This window comes from Hemitrygon akajei, chromosome 18 (genome assembly GCF_048418815.1).
Source record: "Hemitrygon akajei chromosome 18, sHemAka1.3, whole genome shotgun sequence".
Taxonomy (NCBI): domain Eukaryota; kingdom Metazoa; phylum Chordata; class Chondrichthyes; order Myliobatiformes; family Dasyatidae; genus Hemitrygon; species Hemitrygon akajei.
This window is the reverse complement of record NC_133141.1, coordinates 7138187-7162091: the sequence shown is the minus strand read 5'-3', so window position 1 is coordinate 7162091 and position 23905 is coordinate 7138187. Positions and strand designations below refer to the sequence as shown.

Here is a 23905-nt window from a genome sequence, read left to right as displayed (position 1 = left end):
AATGAACAAAGGGAATCCTGGCTATTTTCTCGATGAGTTTTTGTTTTTTAAAGGTTATCCCAAATATGCCACTATCCCAATTAACCGATGGTTCCATTAACTGGAATCCACTGTAAACTTCTATACTAAACTATTACATCCCATCAACTGATTGCATATGCTACATGGTCATTTGTAGAGTTAAAGTTAATTATACTGTCATTAGCACACATAACACTGACAACAACTTAGTCTTGCAGTAAATTAAAGTTCATTTATTGGGACTGAAGAGGGTGGAGCTTAGCCAAGATGGCGCTAAACGACGACTCCTTTGCTTGCATCTTCAGAAACAGCTCTATTTCCATCTTTAATATCTCTATTTCTCCCTTTCAGGGTTCTTTTGAAGACCCTGACCTGGAGTTACGTGCTGACTGGTTCTTTGCGGAAATGGGACCTGCTCTTGGGGTTTCACAACTGGCCGTTATTTGACATTCCAAGGATGTGGCCTAAGAGCTCTGCACTCCTTCTGATGTCCAAAATCTCGTGGCTCTGGAGAAGGGTGGGTCGAAAGTCGGTGTCCCGGCAGGAGATCAGTGTGTCGTGAGAGTCAGAAGATCTTTGGCTGTGTGCTCAGAGACCTGAGATCTTTGGGCACAGAGCTCAGAAAAGGCGATGCATGGACTTTTAACATTGTAAACCAGCGAGTTGTTTGTTATGTCTCCCCTCTTGCCGTGAAACAGAGACACCTTTTTCTCCCTTATTAGGGAGTGAGAGCCTGTTGTATGTCAAATACAAACTGTACCAAGTGAACGAGTAGCCTTTGGGGTACTGCAAGTCTGTGTCTTTGCTGTTGCTTTGCTGCACGCTTGAGTGCTCGGTCATGGGTGCCGAGACTTTTTTTTTGCCGGTGGGGGAGGGGGATCATTGCTTGCTGCTGCTTATGCGCGGGAGGGAGGGGGGAGCTGGGGGGAGACTTTGGGGTTCTAATATTTAACTGTCATTCATTCTTTGGGGGCACTCCTCTGTTTTCGTGGACGGTTGCAAAGAAAAAGCATTTCAGGATGTATATTGTATACATTTCTCTGACATTAAATGTACCTTTGAAACCTTTGATTTACTTTGGAACAATTTTGATAAAATATTTGAACTTCAACAATGCAACAGAAGCTCAAACTATAAAAACAAACTTCATGCAACTCATTAATTTATTTAGCTTAAGTCTAGGAAATTTTTGTTTGGAGATGTTCAACATTAATCTGAATAAATAAATAGGAATATACATTAAAATGTCGATCACACTCACAGCTTAGCATTCTGACGTCTGTTTGGTGGCTCCTTGCTAGTCAATATTTCAAGCCGCTCCAAGCTGCTAAATACTTGATCTATTCTGGCTTGGATTTCATTTTCCACCACTGCAGAAGGATCAAAATTGTTAGCTTATTAAAACAATGGGAGAATTATACAAGTTCCACTGGTAATATTATAGACAAGCAACATATGAACCCATCTCTACACTTACAATGCTATATACTGTATACTTTTATGCTGGCAGCTGATCACCCACTGGCAATAATCAGATTAGGATGAGGTTACAATTTACACTCCAGAAATATAGGCACACGATCCAAGACCGACATCACGAGTCAAGGATTGAAGAGGTGCTGCATTCATAGGCGCTGTCTTTCAACAAGGCATTAAACAAAGATTTCTTTAAGTGTTGGACATAAAGAACCCTGTGCCTCTACTTTGTAAATGGACTTAATGACTACTCAATATTTATCCCTCTGTCAACATCTCTGTAACTTACCAGGTCATTACAAATCACTGTTTCGGAGCTTATTTTGCATAAAAAGACAACTGCATTTCTAACTTTGTAAAATGAAAAGTACTTCACCGGCTGTAAAGATGCAAGTCATGAAAGTTAAATGCAGAGGGGAATGGGATGTGGTGAGTGGAAATTTTTCAGGCAAGAGCTCCAGTTAGTGCCCTGTAAGTCCTACTGCAATATACACACACAAGAACAACAGATGAAGATTGGGCCTGACACATGGTCTTGGGGTAGGGGAGTGGATTCACACAAGCAAACAGTGATGGGCAGGTTGTGTTGAACAACTGTACGTGAACAAGAAATGATCACTGTGGGATCAAATAGATCATTTTCAACGTCGTCAAACGACTGTTTAAAAAAGCAAAGTCTAATAAGCCAAGTTACAAAAAAAACCCTACAGCCGCATAATTATCAGGTCCATATGATTTCAGTGTTGGAACTTTTAGAACCTATAATCAAGGGGGACAATTAGGAATCTGGGAGAAATCCAAGTTGCTAGCTCATAATTTGGTAAAGGCAAATCATTTTAAATTACAAGGAGGTAAGAGAAAGGATAATGAAGGAAAGTTTTCTCTAAGGATTTTCTGAAGATAATTGACAAAGGTCTGCATAAAAAGCTGCTTAATAACATTGAGACCGATAGAATTAAAATATAATCAAAGGATGAGAAATTAGCTATAGGCAATAACAGAGAGACACATAAACAGAAGGATGGTAGACAGTAGGTTTCCCCAGGACAAGTGAGAACACTATTCTTGATAGTTTGAGGAAGCAATCAGTGAAGTATGTGAGATCCTGGAGTACACTGAGTACAACAACATGTCATATTGAAGCTGCATCCAAGACAGATGTGGCCAAACTAGAATATTGCATTCAATTCTGGTCAAATTATGTATTTGAATCCTCTGTAGAGTGTGTAGACAGAATAATTTTTCCCAAGGATGAGAGATTCATTTCAGATAGATTGGAGAAACTGGTGTCATTCCTTATAGAACCACAGAAAACTGAAGAGAGAAAGAAAACAAAATGCAAAAAGATAAGGAGAGTTAACCTTTCAGGTTGACGACCATTTGTCCATTTCCAGCATTTGTTATATTTTGCTTCCAAAAGGAAATTTCACATCGGTGCAGTCAATCATGTTTGTTCTCAGCTTGGGTTTAAGCTGGAATCAGGCAGTGTACACTTTTTATAATATATGCAATCTAAACAATCCTGTAGCCAGCCATGAAGTATTACAGCTTGAGTATCCCTTATCCAAAACTACAAAATCCAAAAACTTCCGAAATCTCAATTTATTTTTGAGCATTGCCATGATGTCATAAATGGGAAAATTACATTAGATGCAGTGAAGGTTCCCATGTGCACCACAGACAGTTTTGAGAAGTGACTTCACATCAAAACCAGAATCAGAATCAGGTTAAATATCACTGGCATACGTTGTGAAATGTGTTAATAGCGCCATCAGTACATGATAAATATAGAAAAAAGTATATATATATATAGTAAATAAGTATACATAAGTTAACTTAAAAATAGTGCAAAAACAGAAATAAAAATGTAGTAGTGTTCATGGGTTCAATGTTCATTTAGAAATTGGATGGCAGAGGGGAAGAAGCTGTTCCTGAATCGCTGAGTGTGTGCCTTCAGGCTTCTGTACCTCCTACCTGATGGTAGTAACGAGAAGAGGGCATGACCTGGGTGATGGAGGTCCTTAATAATGAATGCCACCTTTATGAGGATTTGCTCCTTAAAGATGTCTTGGATACTCCTAATGTCAAACTCCTAATGAAATATAGCCACATATGTAATGAACAGAAGTTAATGAAAAATAGAGAAATGCTGCATAGAGCAAAAAAATGAAGATCTCAATCATGCATCATCAGCATTGGAGTGAACATATGCCAGTAACTACATGCTGCTTATGAAACAAGCAAAGGTTTATCAAGGTGAACTGAAAATTGTAGGCAATTGTGAATATTCAGCAGACCGGTTGCAGAAATTTAAGAAAAGGCACAGAATTAAATTTTTAAAGCATCTGCTGATCACGAAAATCTAGCACCAGAACAAGTCTACAATGCTGATTGTTTTTATACCTTACATAAAACTTATAAAATGTAAAGTACAAATACAGTGTGCTGTAACCTTTTAATCAAATTACGGTATCATAGGTGGAGACTGAAAGCCTGCTGTTGTGCGTTGTTGTTCAACAGTTGATTTAGGTATTCTCCCAATGCTGCCGTGTTGCATTTGTTACTCTGCACACATTATATTTTATATATTAATGGTATGTAATAGTTTTTACTGTTAAGTACATATGTGTGAAGAACAAGTGTGAGACAAAGACTGCTTATCTGTAGCACATAAATTCAGAGTTGGAAATGATGGCGATCCCAAGCCATCATTATATATTCCAAAATCCCAAAAAATCCAAAATACTAATCAGCCCCAAGCACTTTGGATAAGGGGGTACACAACCTGTATCAGCACGTTTCCATCTTCAATAATCCATTGTCTTCCATTGTAAGATTTTCTTTTAAGTCTTTATAGTTAGAAATGGAGGCACACAAGTTCCCATAACAAAGCAATTTCCTGCATAGAGAATTGATATCCAGGACGATCACTGCAGTTCTGATTCCTCTAAGAATTACAAATGAAAACAGAGTTGGAAGCACTCAACTGATCAAACAGTATCAATGTGGAAAGAAAGATAATGTTTCTGCTCAAAGACTGTTGATCGGAAGTAGAAAAGTGAGCAGTTAAGTTGCAGTGAGAGTGAGGGGTGAAGAGAACTGAGGGGATGTCTGTGATAAGGTGTACATCAAAGATATCAAAGGAACATTCGCTGGCAGCTGAAACTACAAAAGAAAAAGATACAAATTGAAATGGAGATACACCCACATCTGTGGAGCAACAAAAATAAAACTGGGCAATGGAACTGGGCACACTCTGACAGAAGATGAAGACCTGTTCCTTGATCTACATTTATTTAGAGATACAGTGCAGAATAGGCTCTTCAAGCTGCACCATCCAGCTACACCCAACAACCCCAATTTAACGCTAACCTAATCACAGGACCATTTACAATAACCAGTTAACCTACCCGGTACGTCTTTGCTGTGGGAGGAAACCAGAGCATCTGAAGATCATTCCAAGGGGAAAGATGCTTTACAAAGGATGCCAGGATTGAACCCCGAACTCCATTCCTCCGACACAATGAGCTATAATAGCTGTGCTACTATATACCATTGGAGAATTAATCAGTCAATTAATCAGCAGAGAATTAATCAGTCATCTTGCAGACTGAATGGAGATGTTCAGAAAACTGGCCACTCAATCTGTATTTGGTTCTCCAAATGCTAATATGCTAAATTGGAAGGAGGACGAGTTGTTGCTTCACCTGAAAGGACCGTTTGAGACCTGGATGATGGGAAGAGAAGAGTTAGAAGGGCAAATGTTGCAACTCCTGTGGATATGAAAAGTATGAGTTCAAGAAGCGTCACCAATATACTCATCACTGCAATGGAAAAAGTTAACAGAGTAGGCCTGAAAAATACCGAAACAACGACTGATCGATGTATCCAATCAAGTGACAGATTCGCTTGGGCCAATGTGAGCTCCCACAGCTGCACTTATGACTTGAAAATGAGTGAGATGAAAGAGATCTTGCTCAAAGCAAGAACAAGTTCAGTCAGGTGAAGGAGAGAAGTAGCAGAAGGGCAATGTCAAGACCTGTTTAAGGAATAAATTGAGGACTCTCAGATTACCCCAATGTGGGATGGAGGTTACAGACTGGACTGATGATGAACCGTGGGGGAGAAAAAAAAGACAATGAAAAAAAGTGGCAACAGGCACCAGAGTTGTCATAGATGTAATGGGAAGTGACTAAAGATGAGAAGAAAGTATGGAGTCCACAAGACAGGAAGGAGGTTCTATGGGGACAGTGCATGCTGAAACAGTGAGGTACCAGAAGAGGATCAAGAAAGGATGACAAGGATCTTACAGATGAGGTAGAAGGCTGAGGGACAATGAGGGGATGTTCATTCAGTGGTGAATTTATGGCCCACTGGGACATATGATGAGGTTAGAGTAAAGGCAATGGAAAATTTACCATTGTCTGATGCAGGGTTTCAACCCGAAACAGCGGCAATTCCTTTCCTCTCATAGATGCTATTCAAATCACTGAGTTCCTCCAGCAGATTGTTTGTTGCTTAAGACTGTCAATGTTGTGTTGGCAGTCAGCAGTGAATAGATCCAGAAAGGGTATGAGGCCAGAGGGAGGGGTCCACTTGGATTGGGAATTCTGAAGGCGGAATGTTTTCTAAAAGCAAAAACCATGGTATTCCTGGCTCTCCCCTCAATAAGACACAAAACCAGCTCAAAGTCCAACACTTGAACTGTGTGTGCCAGCTGAACATCAAATTGAGCTTCCAGCATGAAAATACACCACCTCCCTTCCTCTGGGCATATAGCCAATAAAATATACTATTGAGAAAAAAAAAAGATTTATGCAAACAATGTTAGCTTAGTTTTATTACTCATAAGGGCCAACTTTATAAAACAAACAGCTTTCATAGATGGGGAATAGGAGCAAGGACTAAGGAAATGGGCAGAAAATACACCTGCCTATACAGTATCTCTACACTGTATGTATAATCTATATTTTCATTTATATTTATCATTATTATTGTTATGAGCAGAGAGACAACATCTGCCAGAAGTAAATTCCTTGTATGTGCACAGGTACTTGGTGATTAAAGTCTGATTCTGATTCTGATTCTCAATGTTCTGAGGTTCTCACAACTCAACTGCACCCAACTCTCAGTAAGCAGGATGGTGTGTGTCATCTAACAAAGTGCTCATCATACTAAATAACTAACAGTAAATACTTAGTATGAAATAATCTACTACTTTTAACTGAAATATATTTTAAATGACTGATTCGTGATTGCATTACTAAATATGAGTTTTATGGTGTCAAGTACCATTTCAAAATCTTTTGCATAATCTCAAGAAAAAGCAGTAAAGTCAATGCAGCAAATGTGAAGAAAACTCGTATGCATGTGTCACGGAGAGTACATTGACTGGCCTGATATGGAAATACCAATGCCCCCAAATGGGAAATTCAACAAAAGTAGTGGATATGGCCCAGTCAATCATAGGTAAAGCCCTCCCCACCATTGTGCACATCTACGTGGAAAGCTGTCGCAGGAAAACAGCATCCATCATCGGAGACCCCCCCCCCCCCCAACGCCCAGGACATGCTCTGTTCTCGATGCTGCCATCAGGAAAAAGGTATAGGAGCCTCAGGACTCACACCACTAGGTTCTGGAACAGTCATTACCTCTCAACCATCAGGCTCTTGAACCACACGGGATAACTTCACTTGCCCCATCACTGAAATGTTCCCACAACCTATGGACTCACTTTCAAGAACTTTTCCTCCATGTTCTCAATATTTATTGCTTATTTATTTATTATTATTATTATTACTTTCTTTCTTCTTGTATTTGCAAAGTTTATTGTCTTTTGCACACTGGTTTAACACCCAGGTTGATGCAGTCTTTTATTGATTCGACTATTGAACTGAATTGACTTTATTTCTTACATCTTTCACATACATGAGCAAAAATCTTTACACTATGTCTCCGTCTAAATGTGCAATGTGCAATCATAATAATTTATAACAAATAGATTAGTCAATGTAATACAGAGTACACTCAGATCAGCATGAGTTCATCAGTCTGATGGCCTGGTGGAAAAAGCTGTCCTGGAGCCTGTTGGTTCTGGCTCTTATGCTGTGGTAACGTTTCTCGGATGGTAGCAGCTGGAATAGATTGTGGTTGAGGTGACTCGGGTCCCCAATGATCCTACAGACACTTTTTACACACCTGTCTCTGTAAATGTCCTGAATCATGGGAAGTTCACAACTACAGATGCACTGGGCTGTTCGCACAACTCTCTGCAGAGTCATGTGATTAAGGGAGGTACAGTTCCCATTCCAGGCAGTGATGCAGCCAGTCAGGATGCTCTCAATTGTGCCCCTGTAGAAAGTTCTCAGGATTTGGGGGCCATACCAAACCACCTCAACCGTTTGAGGTGAAAGAGGCGCTGTCGTACCTTTTTCACCACTCAGCTGGTGTGTACAGACCACGTGAGGTCCTCAGTGATGTGGATGCCGAGGAACTTGAAGCTGTTTATCCTCTCAACCTATCATTCTATAGATTCATCATTCTATGGATTAGCTGTGAATTTCCTGCAAGAAAATGAATCTCAGGGTTGTATACAGTGATATGTATGTACTTCGATAATAAACTTACTTGGAAGTTTGAAATACTTCCAAGTTATCTATTCACCGCCTCAGTTATCTATTCCCTGACTTAAATTTGCCCAATATTCTGATGTGGATTAGCACAAATTTTCTCCTAAATATTGGGAGAAATTGATTATCTTTCATCACTTCAGTAATGTCCCAAATTGTAGCCATCAGCTTCATTTTTCTTGCTGGAAATTATATGAAACTAAATTGCACCAAATCAGAATCAGATTTATTACCACTGACATGACAGGAAATTTTCTGTTTTGTGGCAGTACAGTGCAAGACTTTTTAAAAAATCACTATAAGTTACAATTTTAAAAAGGGTAAATAGATAGACAGAGCACTGGGAAGGGTTTTGGACCATATATCTTAAAATCTGTCTATTTAATCTCCCACTGCTTTCGATCATGATTCTCCAATGTTCTCCAAGATCCTGGGTACAGAATTTATTTTTCTAAATGTCAGTACCTCTTTTCCTACCTTCACGGCACTTCAAACCTGCCACATATTTATCCAAATATCTTCTTTTAGAGCATCATCAAGTAAAATTGGACCACACTCTTGTGAAGTGCCTTGGGATAATTTGAAATATTAAAGGTGCTATTTAAATACAAGTTATTCTTGTTGGATTTGTCACTTTGTAAAAAGAAACGTAATAAGGCATCCCACTGGGAGGAAAACAATGTCATTATTTCTTTTGGCAAAGGTTTATGCCCACTCCACTCCCAGCCCCCTGTCTTGGCACCAGGCAGGCTCTGTTTACACCGCTTAATTATGAATACTTACAGTGAACAGATTGCGCATCCGCCTTCTCCAGCCGCCCCATGTGGGCTTGCACCTCATGGATCTGCCTGTAGAGACGCAAAGGAAATGGGTGGTTAGCATCTATCTACAAACTTCTGGGCAAGGCCAGTGAAAGGAAAGCTTTTTTTTTGCAGTGTGCTATACATGGATTCTCTATCAGCCCTGGGAAAAACATGACAATAGCAAAAGGGGTGGTTCCATTTACACAGCACAACTGATGGCAAAGATAGTGGGAGACTGGATATGTGCACCGTGACAACTGAAATCAAAGGTCCAAAACAATGACAAATCTCCGGCATAAATTACACTCATGTAGATTCTCGGCCTCTGTGAAAACAAATGGGGAAAGAAGGCGGCTCTCTCACAAGTGGAAACTGCTGGCAGATATAGAAAAAGATGCAGTAACATACAACTAAACAACCCAATCTATAGCTGCAAAAATCAAAGCATTCATTTTCATTGTAGATTAAGACCATTCAATTCAAATTCCACAGCAAAGTAAATAAATGTGCCAATCTATACCTAAAGAGTGACTAAAATGTAAAACATAATCGTAAGGAGTGCTTAAAAAAGAGGCAAAGTAAACACAAAGGAGAAAGGAAAAAGGCACATACGGGGTGGGAAAGGGTTCTTGTGAGCTCTAAACAATAAATGAGTCGGACTGGCCAAACACATTCTTACCAATGTCGTAACTTTATTGTAACTCAGTGAAAATATTCCATACACTGAGGTGTTGGATCACAGATCTGAAAGGTTCTATAATCAATTTCAGAAGGATGCTGATTAACATTACTACAATAGTTGTCAATAATGTCAGTTGGATTAGTCCAAAAGTAGAATACATGCATTTATCAAGCAACACACACACAAAATGCTAGAGGAACTCAGTAGGACAGGCAGCATCTATGGAAAAAGGTAGAAAGTTGATATTTCAGGCTGAGACTCTTCATCAGGACTAGAGAAAAAAGATGAGAAATCAGTGTAAGAAGGTGGGGAAGGAGAGGAAGAAACACAAGGAGGTAGGTGATAAGTGAAGTTGAGGGAGGGGAAGGCGTGAAGTAAAGAGCTGGGAAGTTCACAAGTGAAAGCGATAAACGGCTGGAGAAGGGGAAATCTGATAGGAGACCATGGAAGAAAGGGAAGGGGGAGGAGCACCGGAGAGAGGTGATGGGCTGGTAAGGAGATCAGGTGAGAGAGAGAAATGGTGAAGGAGAAGAGGGGAACAATAACCGGTAGTTTGAGAAATACATACATTCACCAGCTAGGTTCACTCCTGACAAATGGCCAGTTATTGATGGCACAGGAAGGCCATCATTAATGCATGATAATTACAGCTCTCAGATTGGGGGACCAGTCTGATGAATGAACCATCATTTATCACTGTTCCAAAGTAGGAAGTTTCCAAATTGCCCATCGTGTTCAGTGCTAACCTACATCCTTTTAGATTTGCCACAGAATGGTTGGAAAACTTTGAAGTTAACTGCTACAACTATTCACATTACTTTAACTGAATAGACACACTTCTCATCTCCATTCACATTCAAACGGTCGACCAAGTAAACTACTGTAATCAACTCACTAAAGCTGATCTAATCAGAGAATTTTTGAGGCAATCTTCAGGTAAGGAGGACAGTAGCAAGAGTGCAGGCATTAGAAACAGAAGACAGACTCTGGGTATTTTTTGATGCTGTAGTTATCATTATCGCCATTATCATGTACTCAGTGATTGCCACTACTCTAAATATATAGTACCACTCCAATATAAGTGTTCCACCACAAAAATACATAGCGCTCGTCATCAAACTTGTATTTTGTTTCAGTGGTTTGGACATTAGCAGAATGCTTTATGGCTCTAACTAATATCGTACCACAACCTGCAGTGTAAGTACACCTGAAGAACTGCACAATTCAAATAAAGTGTGATCAACTGAATGCTGTTAAGTATCCAAGACCATTACAGATCTTAACTGTGCAAACTTTATAAAAAAAATCAGCCTAAATTTGGCATACTGCATTGCAATTTCAGTGTAAAGTTCCTTAACTCCTGGGAATTTAATTTGTTTTGTTGTTCTTCTCCACACCTTGTGACGCATCGGGTCACCTTGCCACTTCTTTAGCATTTGTCTGGTTTTTTTAAAGAGGCTGAGTTGCCAGCTCAACACTCAACCCAGCTCAGACGGAAAGCGTGCGAGGAGCCAGCCGGATTCGAACCCGGGACCACTCGCCTCGAAGCCTGGTGCAGATACCACTACCGCACCGGCCAGCGGAGAGCGAGATTGTAAACCTGATAGGAGCAAAGAATGTTGGGAATGGCGAAAATGCAGTCCTGCGAGAGAGGGGTGGTACAGATGGCAGAGAAGGAGTTCCGGGGTGGGGTGGGGGGGGTGCAGGTGCAGACACACACCCAGCCCTGAAACACCAGGCAAGGTCATTTGATTCCAAACAATTGGTTTATTGATCATTACTGAATGTCTCTCTGGTGCTTCCTACTCCCTCCCCACTCCTTGGCCTCTTCCCACTCTCAGTCCACAATGAAGACCCACATCAAAATCAGGTTTATCATCACTCACATACTTCATGAAATTTGTTTTCTTTTGTGGTAGCAGTACAGTGCAATATATAAAATCACTACAGTACTGTGCAAACGTTTTAGGCACCTTACCCTTGCTATACAGTACCTGTGCCTAACTTTTGCTCAATACTATACATTGTGCAGATTTCCCCTTAAAACATGTAACATCAAATCAACATCTTTTACAATAGGTTTATGTAAATCCAGCATGCGGTAAGCTTTAGTTAAATTGCTTAAGGCTGACAGATAACCTTCCCTCCAGTTCATCTAGTCTGAACTGTCATTGCAGGAATTGCATTCAAAGCATTGTACAAAGGAGTCAGAGGAGCTCAGTGGGTCAGGAAGGGTCTATGGAAGAAAATAAACAGTTAGCATTTCAGATTGACACGCTTCATCTGGACTAGGTCCCAGATCCAGTCTCAAAGAGTGGTTGTAGACGGGTCATATTCTGCACTGAGGTCAGTGACCAGTGGTGTGCCTCAGGGATCTGTTCTGGGACCCCTTCTCTTTGTGATTTTTATAAATGACCTGGATGAGGAAGTGGAGGGATGGGTTAGTAAATTTGCTGATGACACAAAGGTTGGAGGGGTTGTAGATAGTGTGGAGGGCTGTCAGAGGTTACAGCGGGACATTGATAAGATGCAAAACTGGGCTGAGAAGTGGCAGATGGAGTTCAACCCAGACAAGTGTGAGGTGGTTCATTTTGGTAGGTCAGATATGATGGCAGAATATAGTATTAATGGTAAGACTCTTGGCAGTGTGGAGGATCAGAGGGATCTTGGAGTCCAAGTCTATAGGACGCTCAAAGCAGCTACGCAGGTTGACTCTGTGATTAAGAAAGCAGACGGTGTATTGGTCTTCATTAATCTAGAATTGACTTTAAAAGCCGAGAGGTAATGTAACAGCTATATAGGACCCTGGTCAGACCCCACTTGGAGTACTGTGCTCAATTCTGGTCTCCTCACTACAGGAAGGATGTGGAAACCATTGAAAGAGTGCAGAGGAGATTTACAAGGATGTTGCCTGGATTGGGGAGCATGCCTTATGAGAATAGGTTGAGTGAACTCAGTCTTTTCTCCTTGGAGTGGCAGAGGATGAGAGGTGACCTAATAGAGGTGTATAAGATGATGAGAGGCATTGATCGTGTGGATAGTCAGAGGCTTTTTCCCAGGGCTGAAATGGCTAACACGAGAGGGCACAGTTTTAAGGTGCTTGGAAGCAGGCACAGAGGAAATGTCAGGGGTAAGTTTTTTACTCAGAGAGTGGTGAGTGCGTGGAATGGGCTGCCGGCGATGGTGGTGGAGGCGGATACAATAGGGTCTTTTAAGAGACTCCTGGACAGGGACATGGAGCTCAGAAAAATAGACGGCTATGGGCAACCCTAGTAATTTCTAAGTTAAGGACATGTCCGGCACAGCATCGTGGGCCAAAGAGCCTGTATTGTGCTGTAGGTTTCCTATGTTTCTCCTTGATGGCTGCCAACCACAGCCGAAAGGACCCATCTGCCCAGAGCAACTGGTTTTAATGTGCCAGTAACCCACCTTTGCCTTTTCTCCTGTCAGTCGAAACATTTCCGATGGGCTTAGTAGCTTTCTGGGAAAAATGAGGAAGGTGCAGGACACGTGTATTCCAAAAACAAAGAAATACTGAAATGACAAAATAGTACAACTGTGGCTGACAAGGGAAGTCAAAGTTAATGTAAAAGCAAAAGACAGGGTATATAACAAAGCAAAAATTAGTGGGAAGACAGAGGATTGGGAAGCTTATAAAATCCTACAAGCAGATGGCAGGTGAACTAAATGAGTATTTTGCATCAGTCTTCACTGTAGAAGACTGGTATATGAAGGATATAAGAAATAGTCAATTCAATTCAAAATTCTGTGCACCAGATGTTATAGGGTGTGAGGGAAGAGAAGTGAGTGCAGTTATTATTACAAGAGAGAAGGTGCTCAAAAAGCTGAAAGACCTAAGGGTATATATGTCACCCAGACCAGATAAACTGCACTCTAGGGTTCTGAAAGAGGTAGCTGTAGAGATTATGGAGGCATTAGTATTGATCTTTCAAAAATCATTGGACTCTGGCATGGTACCAAAGGACTGGAAAATTGCAAATGCCACTCCACTCTTTCAAGAAAGGAGGAAAGCAGCAGAAAGGAAATTATAGGCCAGTTAGCATGACCTCAGTGGTTGGTAAAATATTAGAGTCAATTGTTAAGGATGAGGTTATGGAGTACTCAGCAACACCGGACAAGATAGGACAAAGTCAGCATGGTTTCCTTAAGGGAGAATCTTGCCTGATGAACCTGTTGGAATTCTTTGAAGAAATTACAAGTAGGATAGATAAAGGGGATGCAGTGGATATGTTGTATATTTGAACTTTCAAAAGGCCTTTGACAATGTGCCACACATGAGATTGCTTACCAAGTTAAGAGCCTATTGTGTTATAGGAAAGTTACCAGCATGGTTAGAGCACTGGCTGATTGGTAGGAGGCAGTGAGTGGGAATAAAAGGATCCTTTTCTGGTTGGCTGCAAGTGACTGTGTAGGGGTTGGTGCTGGGACTGTTTCTCTTTATGCTGTATATAAATGATTTAGATGATGGCTTTGTTGCCAAGTTTGCAGATGATATGAAGATTGGTGGAGAGGCAGGTAGTGTTGAGGAAACAGGAAGGTTGTCGAAGGTCTTAGACAGATTAGGAGAATGGGCAAGAAAGTGGCAAATGAAATACAATGTCAGAAAATGCACGGTCATGGATTTTGTAGAAGAAATAAATGTGGAGACTATTTTATAAACGGAGAAAATTCAAAAATCTGAGGTGCAAAGGGTCTTGGGAGTCCTTGTGCAGAAAAAACCTAAAGGTTAACTTGCAGGTAGAGTTAGTGGTGAGCAAGGCAAATGCAATGTTAGCATTCATTTCAAGAGGTCTAGACTACAAGAGCAGAGGTGTGATGCTGAAGCTTTATAAAGCAATGGTGAGGCCTCACCTTGAGTATTGTGAACATATAAGCTCATCTAAGAAAAGATGTGCTGGCATTGGAGAGGGTTCAGAGGAGGTTCACAAGGATGATTCCAGGATTGAAGGGGTTATCATACGAGGAATGTTGGACAGTTCTGGGTCTGTACTCACTGGAATTTAGAAGGATGAGTGGGGGGCTCACTGAAACCTTTCGAATGTTGAAAGGCCTAAACAGAGTAGACATGGAAAGGATGCTTACCATGATGGGGAGTCTAGGACTAGATGACACAACCACAGGATAGAGGGGCGTCCATTTAAAATGGAGATGCGGAGAAATTTCTTTAGTCAAGGGTGGTGAATTTGTGGAATTTGTTACCACACGCAGCTGTGGAGGCCAGGTCGTTGGGTATATTTAAGTCAGATTGATAGGTTCTTGATTGGCCGTGGCATTAAAGGTTATGAGGAGAAAGCCGGAGAGTGGGGCTGAGGAGGGGAAAAAAGTACCAGCCTTGATTGAATGGCAGGTAGCCATCAAGCCTTGACTTGATGGGCCAAATGGCCTAATTCTGCTCCTGCGTCTTATGGTCTTACACAGCCACTAAATTATTAATAGTGTAAGAGCCAAAAGACAGCTTTATAGATAGGACCTCATAAAGCTTTTCTGTGTTTACTTTCAGTTTTAAAATCAACTCAGATACTCAATGTGAGGCTTAGAGTAGCTTTTCCAATTTCATTGGTACTTAAATCACCTGAATTTGCCACTCTTTTTATATAAGTGAGTTCTTACTTTTCAAAGTCCAAGGTTCCTTATGTTTTACCTGAACAACACACTACAATCCCGAGTATTGCAATAGTTATGTCAAAGAATTGTGCCTCCTACCCCGGACATTCTCTCTTCTTCCCCCTTATGTCAGGCAGAAGATACGAGAGCTTCAAACATGAACCACCAGGTTCCAGAGCTTCTACCTTGCTGTTATAAGACTGTTGTTAATAATGAGCTCTTAACTTCTCCCAATGCACCTCGTCATGGCCTTGCACCTTATTGTGTACCTGCACTGCACTTTCTCTGTAACAAAAGCATTAAATTCGGCATTTTATTTTTTTTCCTTGCACTACCAAAATGTACTTATGTTTTGAAATGATCCATTTGGATGGCTTGCAAAGCCAAATTTTCCACTGTATCTTGGCACAACCGACAATCATAAGCCAACGTAATTTCAGAGGAGGTGGCTAATCATCCTGACGTGCACAGCAAGAGAGCTATCTAATTCCACTCTCCTCCTCCCCAAAAGGTTTTTAATCTCTCACTTAGTCATACAGATAAGTAGGAATCGGCAACCTAATCTTATTGCCTAGTCAGCCATTGGATAAGATCAAGCCACAGTGTCACCTGCTTACAGCCAACCAGCAGAGAGGAGTCGGAGTGGGTGCGCTTCACCAGAGGCGGTGCGACGCAGTGCCCAAGCTGGATTTGGTACTGCCCCCTAGTGTTCGCTCGGCAGAAGACAAGCCCTATTGTGTTCGACTGCAGATTTCTGCAACAATCTTGGGACTATATTTTTATTTTGTCTGACTGTATTTTATTGGTATCGTATATGTGCTTTGTGCTGAGTGTGAGTGTTGGTACTGCGTTTTGTAACTTGGCCCCAGAGTAATGCTGTTTTGTTTGGTTGCATTCATGGGTATTCATGCATGAATGAATGACAATTGAACTTGAACTTGAATTGAGAGGTCAGCAATGGAAAGGGTGAACAGCTTCAAACTCCTGGACATTAGCATCTCCGAGGTTCTGTCCTGGGTCCAACATATCATTAATACAATTACAACCAGCAGCTCTGCTTTGTTAAGTGTTTCAGGAGATCTGCTGTGGCATCAAAGCTCTTGAAAATTTCTATAGCGGACTGTGGAGAGCATCCATCACACCCTGGTATGAAGTTCCCAATGCACAGGACCACACAAGGTTGCAAACACAGCCATCACTATCACGGGCACAACTCTCCGCACCATCAAGGACATATCCAAGAGGAGATGCCTCGAGAGCGGCACTTCAGGAATCCTCACCATCTGGGGCGTGCCCTCTTCTCATTACTACAAAAAGGAAGATGTACACAAGCCTAAAGAACTACATTTAGTGAATTAGAAACAGCTTCATCCCTTCCACCAACAGATCTCTGAAAAATGCATGAACATTATTCCTTTTGTGTAATAATTATTTTTTGTAATTTATAACAAGTGTGAGGTATTGCACTTTGGAAGGTGAAACCAAGATAGAGCATACCAGGTAAATGGTAGGACACTGAGGAGTGCAGTAGAACAGAGGGATCTGGGAATACAGATACATAATTCCCTAAAAGTGGTGTCACAGGTGGATAGGGTCGTAAAGAGAGCTTTTGGTACATTGACCTTTATAAATCAAAGTATTGAGTATAAGAGTTGGAATGTTACGGTGAGGTTGTATAAGACATTGGTGAGGCTGAATTTGGAGTATTGTGAGCAGTTTTGGTCACCGAATTACAGGAAGGATATTAACAAGGTTGAAAGAGTGCAGAGATGTATGTTGCCGGGACTTGAGAAACTGAGTTACAGAGAAAGGTTGAATAGGTTAGGACTTTATTCCCTGGAGCGTAGAAGAATGAGGGGAGATTTGATAGAGGTATATAAAATTATGATGGATATAGATAGAGTGAATACAAGCAGGCTTTTTCCACTGAGGCCAGGGGAGAAAAAAACCAGAGGACATGGGTTAAGGGTAAAGGGGGAAAAGTTTAAAGGGAACATTAGGGGGATCATCTTCACATAGAGAGTGGTAGGAGTGTGGATTGAGCTGCCAGTTGAAGTGGTGTATGCAGGCTCACTTTTAACATTTAAGAAAAACTTGGACAGGTACATGGATGAGAGGTGTATGGAGGGATATGGTCCAGGTGCAGGTCAGTGGGACTAGGCAGAAAAATGGTTTGGCACAGCCAAGAAGGGCCAAAAGGCCTGTTTCTGTGCTGTAATGTTCTATGGTTCTATAGATGTTAATATCTTTGCACTGTACTGCTGCCACAAAAAAAATTGGATAGTCCTCATAATAAAATTGATAAGGGTGTTGGTGGCCTAATCAAAGGTGGTGATGATTCAGCATATAGGAGGGTGATTGAAAAAAATCAGGCTGAGTAGTGCCATAACAACAACATCTTATTTATTGTCAGCAAGATCAAAGAGCTGATTATTGGCTTCAGGAGAAGGAAACCAAAAGCCAGTCCTCATCAAAGGATCAGAGGTAGAGAGGGTCAACAACTTTAAATTCCTGGGTGTCATCATTTCAGAGGACCTGACAATTACAAAGAAAGCACAGCAGTGCTCCTACTTCCTTGGAAGTTAACAAAGATATGGCATGACGTATAAAACTTTGACAATCTTCTATAGATATGTCGTGGAGAGTATATTGACTGGCTGCATCACAGCCTGGTATGGAAACACCAAAGCACTTCAATGGAAAATCCTACAAAAAGGTAGTGGATTCTGCCCAGTACATCACAGGTAAAGCCCACCCCACCACTGCGCACATCTACACAGAGCGCGGTCATGGTGAAGCAGCATCCATCATCAGGGACCCCCACCAGCCAGGACATGCTCTCTGCTGCCATCAGGTAGAAGGTACAGGAGCCTCAGGACTCACACCATCAGGTTCAGGAACAGTTACTACCCCTCAACCATCAGGCTCCTGAACCAATGGGGATAATTTCACCAAATTTTGCTTCCCCCATCATTGAAATGTTCCCACTGAGTTTCAAGAACTTTTCATCTCATGGTGTTATTTATTGCTTATTATTTCTTTCTTTTTACATTTGCAGTTCCTTGTTTGTTGAACACCCAAGTTGGTGTGATCCTTCACTGATTCAGTTATCAGAACCATAATCAGGTTTACTATCACCGGTATATGTTGTGAAATTTGTTGTTTTGTGGTAGCAGTACATTGCAATATATAATAAAAACTGTTAATTACAGCAAGTATATATATTAAAAAGTTTAATTAACTAAGTAGTGCAAAAATAAAAATATAAAATGTAGTGAAGTAGCATTCATGGGTTCAATGTCCATTCAGACAGGGCAAGAAACATTGAATGTTTGCCTTCAGGCTTCTGTACCTCCTTTCTGATGGTAGTAATGAGAAGAGGGCATGCCCTGGGTGATGGGAGTCTTTAACGATGGATGCCACCTTTTTGAGGCATCGCTCTTTGAAGATGTCCTCAATGCTGGGGGAGGCTAGTTTCCTTGATGAAACTGACTGAGTTTACAACTTTCTGCAGTTTCTTTTGATCCTGTGCAGTCCTGCCACACCCCCCCCCCTCCACAAATGCCTGGTGAAGGGTCTCAGCCTGAAATGTCCCCTCCATAGATGCTGCTTGACCTGCAGAGTTTCTCCAGCATTTTGCAGGTGTTGCTCTGGAAGGAGCACAGAGTTTAAATGGTACATGGAGTCACTCAACCTATCGAGTCATCTCTTTCTTTCCTCCATTTCATTGATCTTGAAGGCACTGCCTGATCTGCTCAGTAGTTCCAACTATTTTTCCAGAATTGTACAGGGAAAACCTAGATATTGTTAAAATAACAGCACCTGCAATATAGGGGATGATTTGCAATCACAAGTTGTTGTTTTCCCCAAAATGCCAAAAAAATTTTAAGATGCTTAGAAGTAGGTACAGAGGAGATGTCAGGGGCAACGGTGGTCGAGATGGATACGATAGGGTCTTTTAAGAGACTCCTGGATTGGTACATGGAGCTTAGAAAAATAGAAGGCTATAGTTAATGTCTAAATTAAGAACATGCTCTGCACAGCTTTGTGGACCAAAGGGCCTGTATTGTGCTGTAGATTTTCTATGTTTCCAATTACACTTAGTGGCCACTTTATTAGGTATAATAGGTGCCCACTGAGTCTATGTTCATGGTCTGCTGTTGTAGTTCATCCACTTCAAGGTTTGATGTGGTGTGCGTTCAGAAATACTCTTCTTCACACCACTGTTGTAACGCATGGTTATTTGAGTTGCTGTCACATTCCTGTCAGCTTAGACTATAAGACATATGAGCAGAATTAGGCCATTCGGCCCATGGATCCTACTCAACTCCATACATCTGCCTTCTCACCATATCCTTTGATGCCCTGACCGATCAGGAAACGATCAACTTCCGCCTTAAACGTACCCACGGACTTGGCCTCCACTGCAGTCTCTGGCAGAGCATTCCACAGATTCACTACTCACTGGCTAAAAAAACTCCTCCTTACCTCTGTTCTAAAGGGTCGCCCCTCAATTTTGACGCTGTGCCCTCTAATTCTGGATATCCCCAGAACAGGAAACATCCTCTCCACATCCACCCTATCTAGTCCTTTCAACATTCAATAGGTTTCAATAAAATCCCCCCACATTCTTGTAAATTCCCATGAGTACAGGCCCAAAGCTGCCATACGCACCTCATATGTTAACCCTTTCATTCCCAACGTCATCCTCGTGAATATCATCTGGCCTCTCTCCAATGAGAACATATCCTTTCTGAAATATGGAGCCCAAAACTGTTGACAATATTCCAACTGCAGCCTGATTAGTGTCTTATAAAGCCTTAGCGTTACCTCCTTGCTTTTATAATCTGTTCCCCTTGAAATAAATGCCAACATTGCATTTGCCTTCTTTAACACAGACTCAATCTGTAAATTAACCTTCTGGGAGACTTGCACGAGGACACTCAAGTCCCTCTGCACCTCTAATGTTTGAACCTTTCCCCCCATTTAGATAATTGTCTGCACTATTGTTCCTTTTATCACAATGCATTATCATACATTTCCCACTGTATTCCATCTGCCACTTTTGTGCCCATTCTTCCAATTTGTCTAAATCCTGCTGCAATCGCATTGCTTCCTCAGCACTACTCATCTCTCTGCCTATCGTCGTATCATCCGCAAACTTTGCCACAAAGCCATCAATTCCATTATGTAAATCACTGACAATGTGAAAAGTAGCGGTCCCAATACTTACCCCTGAGGGACACTGCTAGTCACTGGCAGCCAACCAGAAAAGGTCTGTTTTATTCCCACTCAATGCCTCCTGCCCATCAGCCATTCCTCTATCCATGCCAGTATCTTTCCTGTAACGCCACAGGATTTTATCTTGTTAAACAGCCTCATGTGTGGCACCTTATGAAATGCCTTCTGAAAATCCAAGTAGATGACATCCACTGCCTCTCCTTTGTCCATCCTGCTTGTAACTTCCTCAAAGAACTCTAACAGATTGGTCAAGCAAGATTTCCCTTTACAGAAACCATACTGATTTTGACTTATTTTATCATTAGTCTCCAAGTACTCTGAAACCTCGTGCTTAATAACAGACTCCAACACTTTCCCAACCACTGAGGTTAGGCTAAATGGCCTATAATTCCCTTTCTTTTGCCTTACCCCCTTCTTAAAGAGTGGAGTGACATTTGCAATTTTCCAGTCCTCTGGGACCATGCCAGAATCAGGTGATTCTTGAAGGTCATGACAAACGCATCCTTCAGCAACCTCTCTCAGGACTCTGGGATATAGTCCATGTAACTTATCCACCTTAAGACCTTTGAGTTTGCCTAGCACCTTTTCCTTTGTAATAGCAATGTCACTCACTGCTGTTCTCTGACACTCACGGTCCTCTGGTACACAGCTTGTGTCTTCCCCAGTGAAGACTAATGCAAAGTACCCATTAAGTTCATCTGCCATTTCTTTGTCCCCCATCACTACCTCGCCAGCATCATTTTCCAGCGGTTCAATATCAACTCTCTCCTCCCTTTTACTCTTTATATAACTGAAAAAACTTTTACTATCCTGCTTTATATTATTGGCTAGTTTGCCCTCCTACATCTGGAGGAGGAAATCACTGGGCCCATCAATTGAGTGCTATGCACTGACAACTTTCTAACTTGTTTCCGTCGACATCCGTACAACCTTTTCGTCTCATTCTTAGTGTTACACTAAGCCACCCTATCTGCAAAAGGCTGGGGTGGAAGCCCGGTGGAGTGTCCGCGGACACCGAGCAATGGGCCTACCCCTATCCACCGCCCTCCACCTCACCAAACAGTGCCACTTACTTATTGGTTTGGTGATATAAAGTCTCCATCCTGGGAGGCCCGGAACCGGAGGCCGGGACGCAGGCCTGGAACTCGGGATATCTGAGAACGGGAGACCGGGGATGACGCTCGAAACCTCGGCCTCTCTCAGCAACACGTCACCACTTGATTTCCCTCTTCAGGACCCGCCGCAACAATCTGTGCCGGAGAATCCCACGTCCTTCCAATTCAAATGGTTTACACTTCTAATTATTATTTTTAAAACGAGTTCCTATTTGATTTCATTTTTTTCCGAATTCTCGTGAACCTAACTCCACTTCGGCATTCCTTTCCATAGTTTAACGGCAAAAGATAGGGCGTATTCTACCGGCGACTTCAGCGGACGCCTTAAGGTCTTTTATCTGCCTCCGCCTTCAGCAAGTGGCTCCAGTTCTGCAGGGCAATGTGCACCTCTCTGCTGCTACAGTACCTCCAGAGCTGACATTACCGGGATGAATGTCAACAAGCTGTATCCAGTTTAATTATGTGCCTCCCTGCCAAAGAAAAAACTAAACTAACAGTGGAATAGCAACGTGGCGGAAAGCTGCAGCTCAGGGAAACAAACAGGTAGCAGAGTGGAGAAAGAAAAATATTTAACTTTTCAGACCGATCATCTTTCAACAAAACTGTTGAAAGTTCTTTCGAAATATCACTGACTTGTAATATTAATTCTATTTTCCTCCAAAAATAATTTAAAACATAACGCTGGGGTATTGTTAATCTGAACCAAACACACAGGCACAAGTGCATATAACATTACTTAAATAACCTCTGACGTGTTTTTTACCATTATTTACAAAAACATATTCTGACAAAATCAAACGTCGTGCCTTATGCCGATGTCGGCAATGATAATAACATAAAGTGTCAGCTCAGAAATATGATGTTGGGCTGCAGAAGTGGGACAAATATTTTTGTGAGGAAAAGTATACTGCTATTTAGAGGAGCTCAGCGCTTGAGCAGAATCCGGGGGTACCGTAAAGTGGTGAACAACATTTTGGATTGAGATCCTGCACCGTGACTGAGAGTGCGGAGGGGAGATTGGCAGTATTTATTTATTGAGATACAGCATGGAATAGGCCCGTCCACTCCTTCAGCGGGGTTGAACCCTGGTCGCTAGTACTGTAGAGTGTTGTGCCAACCACTAAGCTACCAGTGGTGAGGTAGTGGCTGGCAGGTGAGGAAGAAGAATGAGGGGTGACTTCATTGAAACCTATGAAATAGTCAACGGCCTTGATAGAGTGAATGTGGAGAGGATGTTTCCTATGCTGGGAGAGTCTATCACCACAGGACACAGCCTCAAAATAAAGGGGTGTTCTTTCACCATGCAGCCAGAGAGTGGTGAATCTGTGGAATTCTTTGCCACAGGCAACTATGGGGGACCAAGCCTTTATGTATATTTAAGGCAGAGGTTGATAGATTCTTGATTGGTCAGGGTATGAAGGGATACGGAGAGAAGGCAGGAGACTGGGGCTGAGAGGAAAATTGAATCAGCCATGATGAAATAGTAGAGCAGACTTGATGGGCCAAATGGCCTAATTCTGCTCCTGTATCTTATGGTCTTGTGGTGATTGGTGGAAGACTAATATAAACTACAGAGGGGGAGCAGTGAGAGTTTTTTTGTTGAAGAGAGGAGGAATGTTTCCTCAAAGTGGGCATATCTTGAAGAGAGTATTTAGTACAATGGAGGCAAAAGACTGCAAGTACTGGAATCTGGAGCTAAAATCAACCTGCTGGATAAACTCAGGGATGGACAACATTACAAGTAGAACCCCTTCACCAGGACCAAGTGCAGAAGGAAGATGGCCAGTAGTATGGTAGCGTAGCAGTTGGCGCAACACTATTATATCTCTGGGCATCAGAGTTCAGAGTTCAATCCCGGCTTCCTCCATGAGGAGTTTCTATGTCCTCCCTGTGGAATAAGTGGGATTCTTCTAGGTGCTCTAGTTTCCTCCCACAGTGCAAAGATGTACTGGTTTGTAGGTTAATTTTACATTGTAAATTGTCATGTGATTAATCTAGGGTTAAAAGATGGATTTCTGGTAGCGCAGCTCAAAGGGCTGGAAAGTTCTTTTCCACACTGAACCAAGACCTCACTCTGTTAAGCCTCACTGTTGTGCAAAGTCCGTCCAACATTAAAAGAATTCATGCATTGTCACAAGGAACACTGTGGCAAGTGTTGGTGTGATGAAGCAGCCTTGCCTGACTCCAGTCCTCACAGGGGTAGGGTCTGCCTTGGATCTGTTGGTTAAAATTACAGCTTGGCCATGACCATGCAGCTGATGTTAAAAAGAGAGGGGTCAAAGTTGAAAAGGACTTTTTCACAATCTCTCTTGT

General features: G+C 41.8%; 1 protein-coding gene across 2 annotated transcripts in view; it reads right to left on the bottom strand.

Moving 5' to 3' along the window:
* Window positions 1-21707, bottom strand: part of gosr2 (golgi SNAP receptor complex member 2) — a 76803-nt gene extending 55096 nt beyond the window's left edge. For both annotated transcript variants that reach the window (XM_073070715.1, XM_073070716.1), the window contains exons 1-3: window positions 21551-21707; window positions 8910-8974; window positions 1283-1391 (exon numbers count right to left, since the gene is read on the bottom strand). In XM_073070715.1, the coding sequence (XP_072926816.1) occupies window positions 1283-1391; window positions 8910-8974; window positions 21551-21579 (203 nt within the window). In that variant the 5' untranslated portion in view covers window positions 21580-21707. The remainder of the gene's footprint in view (window positions 1-1282; window positions 1392-8909; window positions 8975-21550) is intronic.
* Between the last annotated feature and the right edge of the window lie 2198 nt (window positions 21708-23905).